The sequence below is a fragment of the Dama dama genome, chromosome 14 (genome assembly GCF_033118175.1).
Source record: "Dama dama isolate Ldn47 chromosome 14, ASM3311817v1, whole genome shotgun sequence".
NCBI lineage: Eukaryota > Metazoa > Chordata > Mammalia > Artiodactyla > Cervidae > Dama > Dama dama.
In genome coordinates, this window is record NC_083694.1 from 17223471 (window position 1) to 17247231 (window position 23761).

The 23761-nt window shown below is 36.2% G+C and overlaps 1 protein-coding gene across 1 annotated transcript in view; it reads right to left on the reverse strand.

Moving 5' to 3' along the window:
• The window catches only part of USH2A (usherin), an 892942-nt gene that overhangs the window by 219815 nt on the left and 649366 nt on the right, over nt 1–23761 (reverse strand). Inside the window, exons 47-49 of the mRNA XM_061161192.1 lie at nt 17502–17700; nt 14177–14345; nt 6532–6753 (exon numbers count right to left, since the gene is read on the reverse strand). Of these exons, the coding sequence (XP_061017175.1) occupies nt 6532–6753; nt 14177–14345; nt 17502–17700 (590 nt within the window). The remainder of the gene's footprint in view (nt 1–6531; nt 6754–14176; nt 14346–17501; nt 17701–23761) is intronic.

Genomic DNA, 23761 nt, shown 5'->3' on the forward strand with positions numbered 1-23761 from the left:
TTATACCCACAAAGCACTGAGAATGTTTTGAACATAATCACAACACAATATACATTTATTGAATGAAGTAATATGGCAATTGACTGAAAATAAAAACAACAGAAGAACAACAATGTTAAAATGAGACACTGCTGCTGTTTTAAAACTCTGGCTCATTATGGTATTTGGGGGGGCAACACTTTTGCATCCCTACTTCTCTACAACAATGGTTCTGTCTTTAATGGGTCTGTTTTCAGCTAACCCATCCAAAGGAATGAGTTACTCAACTGATTAGTCACAGTACAGGATAACTAACTAATGGTCATGATTTTCTAGTAGAGTAAGCCTTAAAGCATTGGTTCTTAAAGTTTGATGTCAGGACCCCTTTATACTTTCACAAATAAATCAGGATTACAAATCGCTTTTGTTTATGTGGGTTATATTTGTTGATATTTACTAGATTAGGTCCCATCACTTCATGGCAAATAGATGGGGAAACAGTGGAAACAGTGGCTGACTTTATTTTTTTGGGCTCCAAAATCACTGCAGATGGTGACTGCAGCCATGAAATTAAAAGACGCTTACTCCCTGGAAGGAAAGTTATGACCAACCTAGATAGCATATTAAAAAGCAGAGACATTACTTTGTCAACAAAGGTCCATCTAGTCAAGGCTATGGTTTTTCCAGTGGTCATGTACGGATGTGAGAGTTGGACTATAAAGAAAGCTGATCATCAAAGAACTGATGCTTTTGAACTGTGGTGTTGGAGAAGACTCTTGAGAGTCCCTAGGAACTGCAAGGAGATCCAACCAGTCCATCCTAAAGGAAATCAGTCCTGAATATTCATCGGAAGGACTGATGTTGAAGCTGAAACTCCAATACTTTGGCCACCTGATGCGAAGAGCTGACTCATTTGAAAAGACCCTGATGCTGGGAAGGATTGAAGGCAGGAGGAGAAGGGGACGACAGAGGATGAGATGGTTGAATGGCATCACCGAGTCAATGGACATGGGTTTGGGTGGACTCCAGGAGTTGGTGATGGACAGAGAGGCCTGGTGTACTGTGGTTCATGGGGTCACAAAGAGTTGGACATGACTAAGTGACTACACTGAACTAGATTAGAGCTTAATACTGAAATGTTTAAGATAGGTATTCACTAATTCACCTAAAATAATAATAAATATATAACATGTTAATATAAATATTTTTGAAAAATAAGCACATTTCCAAACTGAGAAAAATTAGCAAGAAGAATGACATTGTTTTACATTATTGCAAGTCTCTTTAACATCTGGCTTAACAGAACTACCTGAATTCTCCTGCTTGTACATTCAACTGTTGCAATATCATGGAAGCAACCTAAATGTCCATCAACAGATGAATGAATAAAGAAGACGTGGCATATATATACACAATGGAATGCTACTCAGTAATAAAAAAAGAATGAAATTGTGTCATTTGCAGTAACATGGGTGGACTTGGAGGTCATTAGACTAAGTGAAATAAATCAGACGGAGAAAGACAAACACAGTGTGTTATCATTTATACGTGGTATCAACAAACCAGTGAATATATAACAAGAAAGAAGCAGATTTACAATACAGAACAAATAAGTGATTACCAGTGGGGAGAGGGAAGGGGGAAGAGGTAAAGTAATGGTAGGAGATTAAGAGATACAAGGTACTATGTATAAAAATAAGCAACAAGGCTAGATTTTATACCATCGGGAATATAGTCAATATTTTATAATAACTATAAATAGAATGAAAGTGAAAGTGTTAGTTGCTCATTCATGTTCAACTCTTTGGGACCCCAGGGACTGTAGTCTGCCAGGCTCCTCCTCTGTTTATGGAATTTTCCAGGCAAGAATACTGGAGTGGTTAGCCATTCCCGTCTCCAGGGCATCTTCCCGACCCAGGGATAGAACCCAGGTCTCCTGCATTGCAAGTGGATTCTTCATTAATTCTTTACTGTCTCAGGCACCAGGGGAGCCCATAAGTAGACTGCAACCTTTAAAAATTGTGAATCATTATATCATATACATATATAATATTGTACATCAACTATATTTCAATTAAGAAAATCAGAAAACTCTTCCGCAGCATTACATGTCATGGAATCTCTGGACAACTCCACTGTATAGTATGAGAAAATGAAGGTGAATAGGTTAGTATGCAATAGTTTAATATTATTGTGAAAATACTTTTGATCTCACCTTCAGAATTCCCTGGGCCATACTTTAAAAGTCACTGCTTTAGAGCCTAGCACGCATTCACAGCACCTCTTCTTCTAACTTTGGCACATGTGTGGTGTGCAGTCAGTCTTCTCTCTTTTTTTCTGGTCATCCCCCAAATGTTTGCAACTTGGTAGTTATTGGGCCTGCTCATCTATTCTGATAAACATTGATATGGTGTGGGTTGGAGAGTATCCAGTGCTTGTTCAGTTATCAGAATGCTCATAAAGGTTAAGAGCTTAACTATAGGGATGGAGTTAGCAACACTTCCTAGTCACAGTGGCAGGAGATTCACAGGCAAATCCCCCAGCCTCCCTTGCATTTAGGTATCTATAGATAGCTGAGTTTCAATAAACTGTAACTAAAAGTGCCCGCAATTCCTAGGTCTGGCCAAAAAAAAAAAAAAAAAAAAATCCACATCTGTTATTTTATACTCTTTCCTTCTTGTAATTGCAGGAATAGATACAATTCCCAGGTAATTTGAGACTCTACTTGTTGAAAACAGCAGCGCTTTCAATAATCAGAACGATTGTAGGAAAGAGAGCTACCTGGATGACAACATTCACATCACATCCTATTATATGGGAAAGAAATGAACCTCCATGGCATTTGAACCTTTATAAACTTTGAGATTCATTTACAATAACAATGAGCGATACCTGAAGTGATACAGCCACCGACTTGACGTGTGAATTCGAAAACATTTTTAACTTCCATTAGAAGTATTTCTGTTTCTTCATCTGTAAAATGGAGATAATAACAGTACCTATCTCATAGGGTTTCCTCTAAGGATGAACCATGTCAGTGTATATGAAGCACATAGAACTCAGCTTGGCAAACAGTGAAAGTGGAATGTTGCCTGCTTTTTCATATTGTAATATTTTTAAGTAACATATTGAACCTGTTACAATATTTCTTTGGTTTTATATTTTGGGTTTTATGGCCATGAGGCATGTGGGATCTTAGTTCCTCTGCCCAGGGGTTGACCCGCTGCTCTCTGTACTAGAAGTCAAAGTCTTAACCACTGGGCCACCATGGTTGCTATAATTTGTCTCCTGCTCTTTGTGTACATCTTTTGCCAGTAAACAGTGTCTTGGAGTTCCTTGGACTGCAAGGAGATCAAACCAGTCCATCCTAAAGGAAATCAACCCTGAATATTCATTGGAAGGACTGATGCTGAAGCTGAAGCTCCAATACTCTGGCCACCTGATGTAAGGAGGTGACTCATTAGAAAAGATCCTGATGCTGGGAAAGATTGAAGGCAGGAGGAGAAGGGGATGACAGGGGACAAGATGGTTAGATGGCATCACTGACTCAATAGACATGAGTTTGAGTAAGCTCCAGGAGATGGTGAAGGACAGGGAAGCCTGGTATGCTGCAGTCCATGGGGTCACAGAGAGTTAGACACAGCTGAGCAACTGAATAACAAGGAGACACTGGGCTGGATTTCTTAACTGGCTATATTTCTTGGCTATATTTATAATACTAGTCTTTTACATCTACTATCCATGGAGGAAATTTCTGAAATGACTGTGCATCTACATTGGACACTTGTGTATGTATTATCTGATTTAATATAACATTCAATTTTGAAGAAGATCTTGGAAGGTTCGTTTTTCCTTTTTGTTTTTTTTTTTTCCTGGCAAAGTCAAGTTTCTTGTTAGCTTATAAGACGGATCCAGAGGTAATCCTTAAATTCCTCAGGTCAATGAAAAGGTCATAATTGAAATCTAATTCTGTTGTATGTAGGACAACTATTCACTCTTACTATTTTCTGGACAGTTGATGGAAACCATCATAGTGAAATAGAACTATCAGCCAAATTGACAGCATATATATCAAAATCTTCCTCTAGATATATCCCACTGGTTTGGATTTTTAAAATGCCTAAGATGGACACAATTGTGGATGCAGAGAGGTGATCTACAACTTCACAGACTAGTAAATGCCCTGGAAATACCCTTGATGGCTATTCAAAGATAAAAATAAATAACCAGAAATCAGGGTTTTTTTTTTTTTTTTAGGTTCAAATAAGGAGATTAGTCTTTCCCACATTGGGGGGGGGGGGTGTTGAAATTTAATTATGAATAATTAAATTTATTTTTAATTTAAAATTTATTTTAATTAAATTTAGCATTTCTTATTTATATAAGGGCTACCAAAATACTGAGAGTCTATATTCTTATTAAGGGACAAGATTCTGGAATAGCCAGGATTGATACTTTCAATAATTTTGATTAACTTCATAACTGAAGAGCTCCTCTTAATAGTTTACATCAGAACTTTACAGAAAAGAGAATGTATATAAGAACGTGGTATTTAACAATAAAACTATAATACTTTAAATAATTGTTATTTTTATTAAGGATTATTCTTTGATTTTTTTGAAAAGAGAAGAAATTATAGAAAGATGGTGGAGAGTTCATAGTTCATCTCCATCAAGATACTATGATGTCCTGAAATCTTAACTTGGAGGGGCTAGAGTTCCAACACATTATAGTTGTAGGAGTAGCTTTCCCTTAAAGCTCAGGAAACTTGATCTTCAAGGTTCTTTGCTTGCATAAGCCCCTTTCAAGGCAATGATAGTCATATTTTTATGACATTTTCAAATGTATGATATATAACTACAATTTGTTTTGGCCACTGTCTCTTGCCCTTTTAACTTGCCCTCTGTTATATGTGTCCACATATTGATTAAGATCGGGGTAACCATGGACCTTTTTGAACTCAAACTAAGGGGAAGTTGAGTCTGGGGAATATTTAGTTTGGGTTCAGTAGCTAAATTTATATGATTTCAGTCACTTTCTTTAAAGAATTGTCAAGGCTTAAATATGTCATTTTAACCACAATTTGAAAAGATAAGGAATGTAAGAAATCACAAACCTTTAATTTGTATGCATGTAAAGGAAAGGTTTAAAGAAAGATCAGATAGAAAAATTAATATAATATGAGACAAAAGCTATAAAAATGAACAATGGAATCAATTGAAATATTCTGACATCAAGAAGAAAACTGTAACAAGATAAATTTCAAATCATACCCAAAGTAGGAAACTATTAAAAGAAAATGATGGATCTAGGATTGAAGCAATGCATAAGCAATTTGATTACTTTGATCATACAAATTATGAACAGAGATAACTCATATTGGAAAAATCTAAACTTCTTACTCATTTGTAGATAAAACAATGGCATCTATGACAAAATACAACTTATAAATTCAGTCATACAGTAAGGATATCCATGAAAACTGGTAATTATGCTGTCAAGTCAACAAATAGCTAAGACGAGTCACTGCAAATCACCTTAAGACAAAAAAAGTTAAAATGTCCGAAAGCCTTAAAAAACACTTGGTAGGTATTTCTCCAAATTTGACAATAATCAAACATTTCTATAAAATTATAACGATGAGTTGTGAAGCTTAAAGTCACTTTTATAAACTTAAAATCATTAAAAAATATTTTGATCAACTATGTAACAGGAAAGATTGAATTATCTATTCTTTCTAGATAATATCTTTCTATTTTCTCTAGATAATTACAGTACAAAGCCATTTTTATGTGAAAAGGTGACCAAGGGTTTCAGTTAAACATGTCAGGGGAAAAAAATAGAGAGAGATGCCAGAAGTTATATAATTAAAATTATAATTCTTATAATTTATTTTTCCCTGAGAAATATTTACTTTTGTTTTGTTTTCATCATTTTGTTTTCTTAAAGACCATTGCCCCAATGTTATACCTTTCAGGTGTGCCCAAATCTAGATCTGACTAAATGTGTAATCTTGTGCAAATGTCTAATCTCTGTGCCTCAGTTTCCTCATTTAAAAATGTGAGTAATAATCATAACCATTTTGTAAAGATTAATTGAGGTAATAATGCATAAAACACTGGGCATGGTACCTCCTAGGTAGTAAGTACTCAATGACAATGATTGCTATTAATGTTAATTTAATAGCTATAGCAAAAAGGGAGTAAAAGAATCTGTACATAACATCATCAATAATAATTTGTATCTTATCAGTATTGTGGTGAATTATTCTCTTGGTCCAGAACCAATGCATTCATATGTTTGTTTGCTTTTTGGTGGACATGACACTTTTCAAGAAGAAAGAGTATTGGTCCGTTTTTATGAAATATATCACACGCACATAAAAATGTGAGATTACATTTTTCTTTATTAGACAGTGTGTAGTTAGTTGTTGCATCAGATGTAATTAAAATAAACTTTCATTACTTATACGTTTTATATCTAAGGCAAATCTGTCAACTTCTCTGCTTCACAGATTCTCCGTTTACTGAAAAGTAGACAATGCTCCCTTACCTGGAAGGCGACTGTATACCACACCCTCTTCCTCTCCCCCGCAGCACTCAAAATCTTTGCTCACAATCTGTCCACCACAGCACTGCTGGCCATGGCCATCATGGAGCCTCCCAGCACAGCAAATCTGCTTTCCTGAGGTGGAGTACGGCATTCTGCCACAGCAGGAGTTGCCTAGGCCAGCGGAAACCCGATTGTGCTGCTCATCTGGACAACATACTTCACCTGTCAATTTAGGACAATAACCATCATTGCATGAGTTAAAAAAATATGCTTTGACTCACAACTAAATGTTATCACAACGATCTTGCAGATGCCAACCAGTTGATAGGATATTGTCATACCAGAGATACAAAATCTCAATACAACTTCAAAATTTTTACATTAAGGTGTATGAACATTTTTGCACTGAAGGTGTATAAACATGTTTCAATTTTGCACTAAAGGTGATAAACATGTATAAACAAACATGTTGAAGGTGTATAAACATGACATACACATATGCCAACTTAGAGGCAAGGCTATATTGCTTATTTTCTCTCTGACGGCTACTACATGAGCATATGAAGTTCTGGTGACATGGATTAAGTGGCATTATAAAAAGATCTGTGTACAAATACTTTTCTATCTATTTAGTATAATTTTTTTTGGAAAATGGGGATGGATTGAGAAAACAATTCTTAATACATTCATATTGCTTTTATTACAATTTACTTAATCAAACTATATTTATTTAATCAGACAAAATATTTCCAGTGAAAAGGTTAATTAAGTGAGAAGAGGTAAAAATACTATATTCAAGTCTGCATATCAGTATTTTGCTGAACTATAGTGGACACTGAATTTCACTGATACAGTTACATCTACATTTACCCTTCACATGATATTCTGGGAAACCTGAGATAAGAATAAAATAATCTTTTGCCTAGTGCCTGGGGAGGAAAGGGTTCAAATATTCTAAATATCAGTAGTCTGCTTTCTTTTCTTTTTTTTTTTGTATGTAGCATTGTCTAAAAGATAGGAAAACTCTAAACACAGAAAAAATTTTTAAATGGATTTTCTGAAGGATATTTTGGAAAAGACTAATAAGAAACTGGAAGATCTGAAAATCAAACTTCATCTTCCCTTTTGTATCTCAGGACCAATTCTGGGTTGACCTCCTTCCTAATCCCCTGAACCGTGACCTCCTCTCCCTTTTGTCTTATTAATTTTCTCCTCCCCACATCTTCAACAGACCCTTTTCTCTTTCCTCCACTGCCTCTTCTTAAACATATCTTTATCCCTGGATACTATCCCTTCATTAAATCTTATAAGGTATGTGAATATGATGGCCAACCTGGCAGATTTTACAGATTTAAATCAAGGTCCAGAAAAGATCTGCATAATCTAGTTAATAACTTGCCAAAACATCTTAAGAAAAGGCACAAGATCTGTGAAGAATTAAGGATTGCCTCAGGAATTCATAGTCCTCGACTCCCTGATCTGTCAATTAGCTCATCTTCCTATGAAGCAAGGATATGCCAAAACTTGGTTAGTAAAAGCAAGATGAACTGCTAACCAAAATGATATTTAAAATTTGGGACAATATTTAACTATTGGCTGATATATAAAGAGCACAAAAATAGGACAAGAACTCTTAGCAGTTATCCCTGAGGTCTTTCTTGTCCAAAATTTATTGGTCAAAAACCCATCCCACTAGATGAAATGGACAAATACTAGAAGCACATAACCTACCAAGGCTAAATCATGAAGAAATATAAAATCTGAATAGACTGATAGCTAGTAACTGGATTGAATCACTAATCAAAACCTCCCAGCAGAGAAAAGTCCTGGACTAGATGGCTTCACTGGAGAATTCTCTCAAACAGTCTTTCTTTCTTTCTTTCCATAGCACATTAAAAGGATTATACAACATAACCAAGTGGGATTTATTCTTGAAATGCAAGGATAATTCAACATACAAAAAAACATACTCGGTGTAATACAACCATATTAGTGGAATGAAAGAAGGAAAACATATGGCCATCTCACTTGTACAGAAAAAGCATTTGACAAAATTCAAAACTTTTCTATTAGAAAAACAATTAGAAGACCAGAAGTAGGAGAGAATACCTCAACACAATAAAAAGCATATGAGAAAACCCTACAACTAATGTTATACTCAAGAAATCATTTCTTCTAGGATAAGGAAGATGACAAGGATCTGATTTTCACCATTTCTATTCAACATAATATTTAAAGGATAACCAGAGCAATCTGGCAAGAAAAAGAAATGAAAGGCATCCATACTGGAATGGAAGAAGTAAAATTTATCTCTGTTCACAGACAATGTAATTTCATGGGTAGAAAACCCTAAAGATTTCACACTCAAAACCCAATCTGAACTAATAAGAGAATTCAGCAGAGTTGCAGCATATAAAGTCAACATACAAAATATATATTATGAAAATAAAAATGAAAAATTTGTAAAGGAAATTTAAAAAACAATTTTATTTACAATAATATAAAAGCACCTAAGAATAAGGTTAATCAAGGAGGTAAGGGAAATGTACAATGAAAACTACAAACTGTGGCTAAAAGAAATTAGGATTAAATTGTATATTCCACATTCAAGGATTAGAAGACCTAATATTGTTAATATGTCAATATTATACAAAGTGATCTGATTCAATGCAATCCCTATTAAAATCCCAATAATACTTCTTGCAGAAATAGAAAAATCAACTTTAATATTCATATGGAGTCTCCAGGTACCTCAGATAGCCAAACAATCCTAAAAAAGAACAAAGTTGGCAATCTTACATTGCTTGATTTCAAACCTTACAGTAAAGCTACGGTAATCAAAACGATGTGATCCTAGTACAAAGACAGACATATAAACCAATGGAACCAAATAGAGAGCACAGAAATAAAACCTTGCATACATAATCAAATGATTTCCCAAAAGGATGTCAAGACCATTCACTGGGGGAAAGGACCCTCTTTTCAACAAATGTCAGTGGAAAAACTAGACATCCAAATGGAAAGAATGAAGTTGAACCCATATCTTATACTATATACAAAAATTAAATAAAAATGGACCCAAGACCTAAATGTAAAAGCTAAAACCATATACTTTTAAGGAGAAAACATAGGAGAAAAGTACAGCAGTGTTTACAACAGCCTTATTCACAACAGTCAAGACGTGTAAGCAGCTCAAATGTCCATCCTCAGATGAACAGATAAACCAAATGTTGTAAATACATACAATCGAATATCATTCAACCTGAAATAGGAAGGGAATTCTGACATGTGCTACAACATGGATGAACCTTGAAAACGTTAAGTGAAGTAAGCCAGTCACAAAAGGACCAATATTACATGATTCTACTTATATGAAGTACCTAGGGAAAAGGAGAAAGGATTTACTGAGAATAGTGAAGTAACTGTATCTGTTATGTTTTTCCTAGGTGAGAGGTTTCTCCTCTCCGGTCTGCAATGTAGTTCCCATTTCTTAAATCTTTGCAGCTAGAGAATGAGCAGTGTCCCTTGTTGGAAGACTTTCTTTACCATAATGTGTCACACGGTCCAGGGGAAACATCATTTAATTAAACATCACTTAGGACAATGGTGGGCTTAGAAGAACAGTGTATATACTTATATTGGGGAAAACCAATCCTTTAAAAAAAATCCACTTCTGAGTATAACAAATATCAATTGGATATTTCAGTCATATTTCCCTGAATCCCTCAGAATGTTATTCAGTTACTGACAGAAGAAAAGGCTTCATAAAAAGAAGTGTGGATTATATCAATGAGAAGTAAAACTGATTTTTTTTCCCCCTCAAAAATGGGCTATTAGACATAAGATACAAGGATCAGTCACCTTCTCATTAACCTCTCAAAATGAATCTATTTCACCACAGGCTTGAAAATGTTTTCTCTTTAAAAGCTACCATGCAGTCTTAACAGTTAATTGTTATTCTTATCAAAGAATGACCCACATTAACATTTAGCTTGAGGTCATTAGCATATTTATAAAAAAAAAGGGGAGTGGAAAGTGCATTCTTTTCTCTGCTGCTCTTTGTTATGGGGTTCTATGGAGGTAAGTTGTGAGAAAAAATGAAGTCAACATTACTCACCAAAATGAGGTAAATATTATTCACCAATATTTCAGACTTGTCTAGAAATATCAAAATGCCTAGATCTGTCTCAGTCTTGAACTGGCAGACTACTGAGTGAATTTTAATTACATTGAAATATAAGATAGTTTGGGGCTTCCCTGGTGGCTCAGTGGTAAAGAATCCGCCTGCAATGCAGGAGATGTGGGTTTGACCCCCGGGTGGGGAAGATCCTCTGGAAAAGGAAATCGCAACCCACTCCAATATTCTTGTCTGGAAAATCCCATGGACAGAGAAGCCTGGCAAGTTACAGCCCACAGGGTGGCAAAGAGCCAGACACAACTTGGTGACTAAAACCACCAAACAATAAGATGGTTTTGGGTCAACATGTTTTTCTTTCATGATGTAAACAGTGTTAAACCAGGTAATAAAGACTATAGGCTGAAGACTGAGGTCACAATACAATATCTTCAATTAGGTACATTGAGATTAGTGATTAGAGCAAAACATTCTCTTTGATTATCCTATAAGATTGCAGTTTTTCCCTTTGATATCAAGGTAGGCATCCTCATCCTCTGAAAAATTAACCACTTAAAAGATCCAAATGTGGCCAATACTCAACAGAAAGGCTTGTATAATATCAATAAATGACCTTTGAGCTTCCAGGACTTATTTCATTTTTGGACCTTCTTTGGGGAAAAAAAGTTGAATTTTATTTGGAAATAGAATATAAGTAGATTGCTTTATTAGTTCAAGATCTGACAATTTGTGTTAGGATTGAGAAAGATGATGGGCAAATCTCTGAGGTGTTCATAGCTTTGACAAATGTAACCAAGTGATTTTCATCAATTTTAAGGCAAAGTGGATATTTTTCAGAGTTGGGACAGTTCTTTGAAAATCACAACTTATTAAAAATTGTAATGTGACTTGGAGATAAAAATGCAATTAGAGAAAAGCCTAATATGACCTATTGGTCTGAAGAATGGGAAGGATGGGACAGCAGAAAATTTTCATCTCACATCTGTGGTTGTAATTTTGAAGGCAATTTTTTTTTTTTTTTTTTGCAAAGGAGGAAAGATGTGAAATATAGTTGAAAATTCCCAAAGTGCAAATTATTTTGAGAGAGTAAAGCATTTGACAGTGTCTGATTGGTTGCCTAACACTATGATTTGTAGTATAACAAAGTTAAGACTAATCCTTAGTTACATCACCATTGTGTTTTCTTACTTGGAAAATCCAGTTGATTAAGAGTTCCTTAATTATGAAAGTATTTTCTTGCATAATAATTAGAAAAAAATAGTACTTTTACAAAGAATTACGAAAGCATCTTTGTGGAAGAATAAAAAATAATAGTACTTTAACAAAGGTAGGTTTTCAAAATTAATTAATTAATCTATGTGAATCTGGGCATGTTATTGATTCTTTTTGAACCTCTTTCTATGTTAGGAAACTTGAGATAAAATACCAGTGTCCTATAGTTGTGAAAAAAATATATGGTATCATATCATAATTAAAATCTTGAATACAGAGCCTGCCAGATGCTTGTTGTTTCATAAATGTTTTATAAATGCCAATTGTTGTCTTTATTCTCAGTTATAGTCATTGGAAGCTGTTTTGAGTAGTTGAATTTGGAAAATGGCTTATTCAGTCAGCTGATAAGATAGAAGGAAAAGAAGGTGAGGAGGGAAAAATTCCTGATTGCTACTCTTTATTAATCCCACCTTGCTCTGCCAGGTGTAGAGTAACAAGGGGAACTGACAATGGGCTAGCCTCAGATAAATGGAATTTGTGATAACCATCCACCTAAGAATAATGCCATTCCAATCCAAAAGAAAGGTAATGCCAAAGAATGTTCAAACTACCACACAACTGCACTCATCTCACGTGCAAGCAAAGCAATGCTAAACATTCTCCAAGCTAGGCTTCAACATTATGTGACCCAAGAACTTCCAGATGTTCAAGTTGGATTTGAAAAGGCAGAGGAACCAGAAATCAAATTGGCAACATATGTGGGATCATAGAAAAAGCAAGACAATTCCAGAAAACATCTGCTTCTGCTTCATTGACTGCATTAAAGCCTTTGACTGTGTGGATCACAACAAACTGTGGAAAAGTCTTACAGAGATGGGAATACCAGACAACCTTACATGCCTCCTGAGAAACCTGTATGTAGGTCAAGAAGCAACAGTTAGAATCAGACATGAAATAAAAGACTGGTTCAAAATTGGGAAAAGAGTACATCAAGGCTGTATATTGTCACCCTGCTTATTTAACTTCTATGCAGAGAACATCATGCAAAATGCCAGGCTGGAGGAAGCACAAGCTGGAATCAAGGTTGCAAGGAGAAATATCAACACCCTTAGATATCCAGGTGATACCACCCTTATGGCAGAAAGCAAAGAGGAACTAAAGAGCTTCTTGATGAAAGTGAAAGAGGACAGTGAAAAAACAGGCTTAAAACTCAACATTCAAAAAATGAAGATCATGGCATCTGGTCCCATCACTCCATGGCAAATGCAAATGGGAAACAATGGAAACAGTGAGAGACTTTATTTTCTTGGACTCCAAAATCACTATAGATGGTGACTGCAGCCATGAAATAAGAAGACACTTGCTCCTTGGAAGAAAAGCTATAACCATTCTAGATAGCATATTAAAAAGCAGAGACATTACTTTGCTGACAAAGGGCCATGTAGTCAAAGCTATGATTTTTCCAGTATCATGTATGGATGTGAGAGTTGGACCATAAAGAAGACTGAGCGCCAAATTGATGCTTTTGGACTGTGGTATTGGAGAAGACTCTTGAGAGTAGCTTGGGCTGCAAGGAGATCAAATCAGTCAATTCTAAAGGAAATCAATCCTGACTATTCATTAGAAGAACTGATGCTGAAGCTGAAACTTCAATACTTTGGCCACCTGATGCAAAGTGCCAACTCATTGGAAAAGACTCTTGACACTGGGAAAGATTGAAGACAGGAGGAGAAGGGGAGGACAGAGGACAAGTTGGGTTCATGGCATCACTGGCTCAATGGACATGAGTTTGAGCAAGCTCCGAGAGATGGTGAAGGACAGGGAAGGCTGGCAAGGTGCTGTCCATGGGGTTACCAACAGTCAGACATGACTGAGCAACTGAACAGCAACAATGAGGAACAACGCATGCACCATTCAGAAGAGAGATGGAGAAAATGGAGAACAGTTTCATGGAGTGATATACCAAGAAATTCAGAGTTTATGATGAAGTACTCAGCCATGTGAATAAAGTCACAAAAAAGGCAGTTACCCAGCTCTCCAGATATATTTCTTTATGTAGTACATACAACAAGTCCCTTGTATTTCCTCTCTGGTTTGTGCTTTGTCTTGCTTATATTTCAAGAAAGCTGAAACAGGAAATGATATCTAAAACCAAATGTTGGCTATGTGTTAGTGGCTACTATTAGCCCTGTATTTTTTTTTGGTGGGGAGGTGCTTAAAACAATTCACTGACATAAGTCATGTGTTTGCTTTTTCTGGTTCCCAAGATTACTGAGTACACCTGGAAACGATCCTTACCTGGTAGAATTCTAACATAATACCCTGAGCAACACTGATGATTTGATTGTGTCTCTCGTATGCGGCCACCACAACAAACTCCAGTTGAGTTCAAAACAAGTGCTATGTACTTCTCTTCACAACAGGCATGTCCAGGCTGAGGGTCATAGAGAGCTCCATTACAACAAACCTTAAATTTGAGGATCAGATGTAAAAGAAACAGTTTTATTAAGAGTAACATACCACCATATCTTATGTGATAGTGTTATTATCTAATAAGGCCTTGACCTTAGGTCAAATGTAGCATATTTCTGATAAAAATTCAAAAGTTTAAAAAATACGTATTCTGAATATCATTCAAATTCTATCATTTCAATTCAATACAATGTAGCTTCTTTAGCCTCCGACCATGCTTTGTGCTCTATTATAATATGCTATAAATATGAATTATCTTTTGAATGTCAGTGCTTCCAATATGAAGATGATTTTGAGTTGCAAATAAGCAATTTCTTTCATATATATGTTTTTATTTTAATGATTGTTAAACAGTACCACATCTATGGAAACCTGTTAATGATTGTTAAACAGTACCACATCTATGGAAACCTGTCTCTTATTGATCATTTTTTTAATACCTTGTATTTTCCTTATACTAATTTATATGATTACTTATTGGTGAAGCCAATCTTCAGACAAGGCAATCTCAACAGTGTCCAACATTTATATATATATATATAATGTATGCATATATGTGTATTTATGAATGTTTGTATATATAATGTGTATACATATATGTATGCATATGTATATACATGTAAGGAAATTTATATGGGAGATAATTTTGAAAAGTCCTTTTAACAATGTGTTTTCTCCAGGAGCTGTGGAAGAAATTATGTGCTCAAACAGTCAAATAATTACTGTGCATGCTCACTTGAGGTCTGAGAGACTGACACTCTGTATCTAGGACAAATGAGACACTGAACATGAGATGTAGCCTCAGAACCTGTACTTGGCATCAGTTACATTAATTAGATAGATGCTTCCTGGGGCAGACAAAAATCAACCACTGTTTAAGAGGTGCTTCTCTTTTTCCTCTTTGCTCATTGCTACTTCAGCCTGCACCAACATTTGATTCATGCTGTACCCAAAGGGAGTAGAGTATGGAATAACTAAGTCTGAAGGCAAGCTTAGTACTTCATTCATTTCTCAGAAGTGACCAAAGAGCAAGGAAACTGGGCAGAAATCTATTTCTGTGGTTCCTCAGGTAGCCCTGGTAAACCAACTGGAATAAGTTGGTTTTGTTGTTTAGTTATTAGCAATGAAGAGTCAAAATCAGTCTGATTCCAAGGACAAACTGCATGACTCCATCCTTTGATGCCACATTCTGAATGAAAAGTAAAATTTCAAATTACGCTCCATTTTAAAGAACTAAGGAAAATACTCTTTGTGTTTATTTGGGATTTAGGAATGGTGGACATTTTTGCTTGCAGGGTAAAACAATACATACCTTCTTCTTGTTTTATGACAGTAACCTAAAATTGTGCCGTGGGCTGTATAATCTTAAAGCACCTATTAAAGTTCCATTCACATACAGAGTTCTTGGACACCAAAGCACATCCACCAGTCTTTTCCTTCAGAGTGTCTAGGACTTACCATCCTTTTAAATATTCAAGTATTTATTTATTGATGGATCTTCACATCTGATTTCCTTCCATATGTTCATTGTCAATGCCATTCTCAGGCTCCTTCAAGTCACATAAAACTTATGCCTTTCTTCTAACACACTCTGGTTTTGATCTTTGAGGGGGCCCCAAAGGGAACATTTTCAAGAAATGATTTCTTTTGAGATGTTTGCCCCTGAACAGAGTATTTCTTAATCTTCTAATTTAAAGTTCATTGGCTGAGGAAACAATTTTAGTAACTTGAGCTGGTAAGGTGTAGCTAATATTGAAATAGGCAGCCTGTTCCTTGCTCTAGGTTTTCCAGAAGTAATTTTATAATCTAGTGATTCTCAAAGTGCAGTCCCTAGACCAGATGAAGGAGGCCTCACCTGGAAACCTGTTAGAAATGCAAATTCTCATGCTGTATCCAAGACTTACTCTGGGGGTGGGACCTCCAGGTATGATACTCACTGGGGTTTGAGATCCATGGCTGCAATCAAATAGGGAAGCTTGTATAACTATTATAGATAATTCTGATGTATATAATGATTTAGCCAAAAGGCTCTTAGACTCACAAGAAGTCTATTTTCTACCTCCCTTCAACCTCTCACCCAGGAAATACATATTGATTGTTAAACTGCAGACAGAAATTTACGAACAAATTTTTTTCTCTTGAGATTGTAATTGACTTCCTTTATTCTGTTTCACTGAGAAAACCTGCATATGCCTTAATCCTTTAAACAAAAGTAATACTTTGTTTAATGCATCAAAGTTTCCTTTCTCTTGGAGAATGTTTTTAACAGGAAAATTTATTCTAGCATGTTTTTTTCTCAGAAATCCTAAATTCCATTTCATTTTATGAAAGTATATTCACCAGATGGCACACATTTAATGGCTTAAAATGATATAGAACTTGGGCTTAATGACAATTCTGGAGCCCAAATGTAAAAAAAAAAAAAAAGTATAGTTAGTAACTACTAGTTTTATAACATTTCTTAGATAAAAACTGCTTAGCCAGTGTCAGCAATAATAAGCATTTTAATCCACATTACTTCAACAACTCACTTTCTTAATTACTGAATCCTTTTGCAGTGAATCTTTTGAATTTAGTAGTAGCTTTAGTCATCGCATGTGTGATGTTGTTGACAAATAGGAATGTTATTTCATTATGTGAAATCCTATCTTCACACTAAGGATTTTCTGCATCATTTGTCAATAAAAACCATTTATAAACTACTCTGTCTAGCTGTATTATTGATCTGATTCTTAAACTGAAACTAATATGAACATTAATCTGCAAATGGCCATAGTTTAAAAATATTTCAGACAAATCATGAAAGGTCCGGCTCACAGTTACTCATCAGTGTCAGGTAACACAGCCACTTGTAGCTGAATGAATTTGTTGTAAAGAATATTCAACTCACTCAATCAAGCACAAATTTGGGAGGTTCCTTATCATTTCAATAAGCTCATTTTTTTTCTATGAAGATGATGAAAAATGAGAGGGCTAAAATGCTCATGAGGAAGATGTGATTTTTATAGGCATCCTTTCTTTTCCACAGGGTCTTCTTGTTATTCCAGTGGAAATACTGAACATGATAAACCATGGTTTAAGAAGCAAGTGACTTCAGCCCAGAAATGTAGTGGGAAAAACATATTTTACTGACTCGTTTGAAAAGATTTACCTTAGCCTCAGGGGAGTAGCACCTGGTTCCACAAAGAGATTCATGTTTTTGACACTCCACTGCCTCACAGAGTCCACCAGTGTGGTCCTTCACTAACTTCTTAGTTTTAGAGCATGGGCGCCACGTTTTCCGTAAGAGATCATATCCAAGAATGATGCCATTTGGCCTCCCTGGAGACATCCAATCAATTTGAAGGGATCTGCAATGGACAGAATAATCAATCATTCTGAAAAAGACAACATTTGACTTTGCTGCTATCAGCCTGACCTACTTTTCAATTAGTCTATCAGTTTGGTCAAAAGGTCTATTTCATCAACAACTTCCTAATGAAAAATCTGGAGCAAAAAAATATACACACTCATATGCTACCACCATAGACTATGTTTTGAGAATCAACCAAAATCATTTAAGCTCTTGGGAGAATAACACCATGACATGAGTTCGGTGGTCTCCCACTTTAAATTTCAGAGGCAAAAAGAATGTATTATTGTTTGTGGCTAGTCAGTAACAGCAACAAAAAATTTTGGTTGATAAGTTAAAATAAGACACAAATAATGTGATGTAGTAAATAGGATGGGCTTCCCAATCCCAAGTGGCAGTAGTGTAAAGAATCCACCTGCCATTGCAGGAGATGTAAGAGACACGGGTTAGATCCCTAGGTGGGGAAGAGCGCCTGGAGGAGGGCATGGAAATCCAGTCCAGGATTCTTGTCTGGAGAATCCTATGAACAGAGGAGCCTGGCAAGCTATAGTCCAGAGGTTTGCAAAGAGTTGGACAGGACTGAAACGACTTAGCAGGCACACAAAGTAAATAGCATGGAAATTAGAATATGCAGCAGACCTAAACCCTACTCACAATTTCCACTTCTTTGCCTTCCTTCTCTCAGCTAGGACTAGCCATGTGACCCTCTGCTACTCAAAGAGATGCAACCAGAAGATGTTAAGAGTCTAATTAAGGTCCCTAGGAAATTTTATCTTCCTTGATGTGGCTGTGGCCTTTTCCCCTTTTCTCTCTTTCTACTAAATACGATGTCTGAAATTTCAGCAGTCACTTCAATTATCTTGCAATCATTTGAGAAAGGCCATGCAAAGCACAAAGATGCCCCTGAGGTATTTGGTATAACTGAACCAATGCCAACAACAATCTACCTCTAGAACTACTTACTTGAGCCTCTACTGTTGGTTATTTTGTCACATAGACGAAGTGCATGACCAAATTGATAGAATCTTTTTAGCAGTTGATAAGTTAACAATTGATAACATTTATCAATAGATTTATTTATCAACATGTAATATTTATACATTTTATCAACTGATATAATTGATATGCTCCCTCCAAATATACTTTATCTTAATTTTTGACTCACAAAAACAGATTTAATTTTTCAATGGTTCTTTATATACCATGATCAGATATGCTTTGTGGTCAGAAATTTAGAAATTGGAGATTCCCATAACAAACTTCTTTATATCACTATGTTCTTGAAGATGTTTGAGTTTTAAAAATTGAGTCACAATTTATTCTAAACATATAAGCATCCTATTTTTGGTGGTTTAGTAAACAATGGAGGCATAACATCATACCAAAACTGCATTTTCAATGGTCTATTAGTATTTCATCTGCTGTTCTGAATGAGATCATAGCATCAAGTTTTCAAAGAAGAGTCAATCTGGAATGAAATTATTAACTCTCAGACTAATGTACAGAACTTTATTTTAGCACTTACATCAACTTGTCAGAATGATTCAGCCTAGATGACATACCTGTACAATCTTTAATATTTTAAGAAAATCTATAAACAGAAAGTAAAGATTTTAACAAAGCCCCAGAGATTTTGATAAGACATATTCTTGCAATTTAGCAGGGTAAAGAAAGGCTACTATGTGCAGAACATCAGGCAAACATAAAATAATTACTTTTGTTCTTATTGTTTTCAAAAACAGGAATGGAATTCTGACATTCAAGATTGATTTTTATAATTCTAGAATCTTCAACCATAACAACCATTCACACATAGTTATAGGTTAGCTTTACCTATGAAACATTTCAATAACTACTTTGAAGAATAACAAGCACATGTAAGCTTAGTCCTTATACTCGAGCAATATTAAAATATTATCACAATAACTTATGTTGACCATCCTTCTGACATTGTGCCAAATAATATTTTTGCTATACTTTCCATTGTAAGAAAAAGTGTGTCTTTACAGGCCAAATTACTGAACTCTATCAGAATTCTAAGTGACATTACATATTAGGAATTCAATTAGGCCCAAACATTTACATTAAAAAGCAGCAGTCAAGATAAACCTTGACATTTTAATAGACTGCTGAAAAAGAAAAAAAAAGAAAATTATTTCATTTTCTTGGAGGTACAAACACAACACATTCACTAATAAGACTCTGTAGATAAGAAATTAATGTCACCTATGAGAGAACAGTTTCATAGGTGACTTGTATATTCACCATTTTTACTCTAAGGTCTTTATACAACTCTCAAAATTAATTCCACATTTTTTCAGATACCTCTTCTGTATTCATTGCATAACCAGCTACAGAAAAGACTACCTTTAAGTGACATTCAAGGGTCTGACTTATCTACAAAAGCTGGTAAACTAGCAAAGTCTAGAAAATACCATTTCTAGTCAGTGTAACTTCTCTTTTTTTTGCACAGCATAACCAAGAAGAGAGACCACCTGTATTTTTAGTGCTAGCATGAAAAGTTTTGATGTTGAGGATCTGAGTTAGGTATACTAATATACATGATCAAAGAAAAATAGGGGGCTTAGCACCTGTCTACCTCTCATTAGAGCCCATGAGAGTGACACTGAAAAAATCCTTTGGTTTGAAATGAAAGACATCTCTGAGAAATACACAGATTAACTGGATTAATGGTTCCATTGCTTTGATGTTGGAGAGTAAAATAGAAGGAACATTCTTAAACCATATGAATTAATGTGAAATATTGGGGAGACAATCTGAAGTTTGTCTTTTATAAACAATTTATCTACAGAAAGAAAGAAAAGAAAGTGAAGTCGCTCAGTCGTGTCCGATTCTTTGCAACCCTATGGACTGTAGCTTACCAGGTTCCTCCATCCATGGAATTTTTCAGGCAAGAGTACTGGAGTGGGTTGCCATTTCCTTCTCCAAAGGATCTTCCTGACCCAGGGATCAAACCCAGGTCTCCCGAATTGCAGGCGGATGCTTTACCATCTGAGCCACCAGGGAAACTCTAATTTATCTACAAATTGTTATAAATAGCTCCAGATTCCTTGAACTTGTTTACAGAGGCCTTTTAAAAATGCCTACTCAACTAGGTCATTTTTGTCAGTGCACTCAACTTCTTCAAATACTATTCCAGATTGTGGTTATCAAAAATGATCAGGGCACCTTTAAGACTAAATAAATGTAATATGATGACAATATTATTTATCTGCTCTCAAATCAAGCTATTGAATGTTTAATTCTCCACTAGAATGTTTAGCATAACTATGTGCTATGTGCTAAGTCACTTCAGTCATGTCTGACTCTTTGGGACCCTACAGACTGTAGTCCACCAGGCTCCTCTATCCATGGGATTCTCCAGGCATGAAACCTGGAATGGGTGGCCGTGCTCTTCTCCAGGGGATCTTCCTGACCCAGGGATAAAACCTGCATCTCCTATGTCTCCTGTACTGGCAGGTGGGTTCTTTACCACTAGCGCCACCTGGGAAGCCTTAGCATAACTAAGAAGTGAAGATGCTGGGTCGTGTCAGACTCTTTGCAACCACATGGACTGTAACCTAACAGGCTCCTCCCTCCATGGGATTTTCCAGGCAAGAATACTGAAATGGGTTGCTATTTCTTTCTCCAGGAGATCTTCCCAACCCAGGGATCGAACCTGGGTCTCCCGCACTACAGATAAACTCTTTACCATCTGAGCCACCAGGGAAGCCTTAGCATAACTGGTAGTAAGTAAAATATCAAAAGGTAGAACTCTATGTCCTTAAGTATTAGGGGATATAAAAAATGCATACCAGAAACATGTCAAATTACACTTCACAGTAGTGTAAAGGCAAGTGTTTAGGCATTAGTTCAAGCTACAAGTATTACATTGTTGTTGTCCAGTCACTGAGTCAAGTCTGACTCCTTATGATCCCATGGACTGTAACACATCAGGCTTCCCTTGTCCTTCACTATCTCCCAGAGTTTGCTCAAACTCATGTCCATTGAGTCGGTGATGTCATCCAATCATCTCATCTTCTGTCACCCCCTTCTCCTCCTGCCCTCAATCTTTCTCAGCATCAGGGTCTTTTCCAGTGAGTTTACTCTCTGCATCAGGTGGCCAAAATATTAGTACTTCAGCATCAGTCCTTCCAATGAATATTCAGGGTTGATTTCCTTTAGGATTGATTGTATATATACCCTTGAAGTATTACAGAGACACCAAACAAAGATCATTCTGCCTAGACTAACACTGAAGGTTTCATGGGAGAAGTAGATGTGGACTTGAATTGGAACAGGAGGAAGGAAGAATTCTGAGCAGGAAGACACACATAAGCAAAAATAAGAGGGAGGAAACAGCCTAGCCATATATAGAAGAATAATGGGACCAACTTGATGAGTGAATGATCAACATCCATCAATGGAAGGTCAATCAGAATTTAAGAAGAAAATTTATGAAGCCCCTCAGATACTATGTTGAGGAATTTGATGACAAAATAAGGTGATTGTGCAGGATGTCATTAGCAGAATAAAAAGCCCTTTTAGAACTGATAACCTGGCAAATGAGAGTGGAAGAGAAGAGGGGTAGGGAGAAATATCAGTGAGCTACATCAGGAATTTAAATGTGAAGGAATGTTTAATGGATCTTTCTCTTGTTTAGGAACTTCAATTTAGCTCCAAGCTGAGGATGACAGATGAGTTTCTCCCTTTAGGACTGATAAGTATCTTGTTTCTAAAAGGGATCAGAAAGATTCTGCTGAGTTCTGAGGATAAAACTATCCATTAACAATGATGCAAAACCCAAACCAATCCCAAATAAACAGAAATCTTGAAGAGTTTTTGAAAGAAGGAAATTTAATGAATATTTATTAAGTATCTCCTATAGGTAAGGCATTGTTCTAATAATATAATTATGAATAAATAAGACAAAGTTCTTTTTTTCATAAAACTTACATTTTGCTGGGAGAAGATGAAAGAGTAAACATATACATAAGTATATAATATGTCAAACTCGTGGTCTGAGAAGGCCTGGCTCTTCTTGCAGGGAGAAGGGACAAAGCATGTGAATAGGAGTTTCTAGGCAGAGAGGGCAGGAGGTAGAGAGGCTCTGAGACAACCACGCACTTGACTTGTTTCAGGACAATCAAAGAATCTAGTGGGAAAGAACTGAAGTGAGCAAGAGAATGATGGAAAATGAAGCAGGTGAGTGTTGTGAGGGTGGGACGGGGAACTGCAGATCATGCAGGGTTTTGTAGAACATAGAAGTAACTTTGGATTCATTTTTTGAGTGCACTGGAAAATCACTGGAAATTTTTGAGCCACAGAGTAAGAGAGGAGTGATTTATTTAGTGAAGAGTGATGTTAAAAACCATCCCCAGCCCACCCCTAAACACACTCTAGGGTGAGGAAGACATTCTAAATACATCACTCAGAAAAACTGGAAACACTTGCTTCTCCTGGTTCGTACCTCCTGAGAAACAGAAATATCTAAGCCAAATTCACTACTGGCCCTGGAGGGGAATATAGAAAGAAACTTAGAGGACAGCTTGACATAGGGATTGGCATCCTGTATGACCAAAGAACGGTGCTTGTTTTTCAGCTAGACAATTCTATTGGCCAGATATTGTCCAGAGCAGCTGTGATGATAGGTAAGATAGGACTGGCATACCATCAATCTTTAGCATGGCACAAGCGAATGAGTTTCCCATGAGCCAATGGATATCTTGCAAGGTGGTGAGGTGTGAGCCCCCTTTACATGTACTACCCACCATGGCAGGCTTTTGGTGTGAAGGAACTCCAGTAAGGAGAGTCTTTGGGACATTCTGCTCTGTTGCCACCAGAGATCAGTTGCAGAAGACAACATTCCTATCAGGGAACTTGACTTTGTGGAGATTCTCAAAAGTCCTCTCAAGGAAAACAGAGAATTGTCCAAGAAAGTGCTACCTGCAGCAGAGAGGGTTTGGGTGGCTACCCAGCAATGGCAGTAAAGTAATGATGTTGGAAAGAGGCACAGCTGGATGAAAGGAAATAGGCAAGAAAGAGTAGGACGAGAGAAA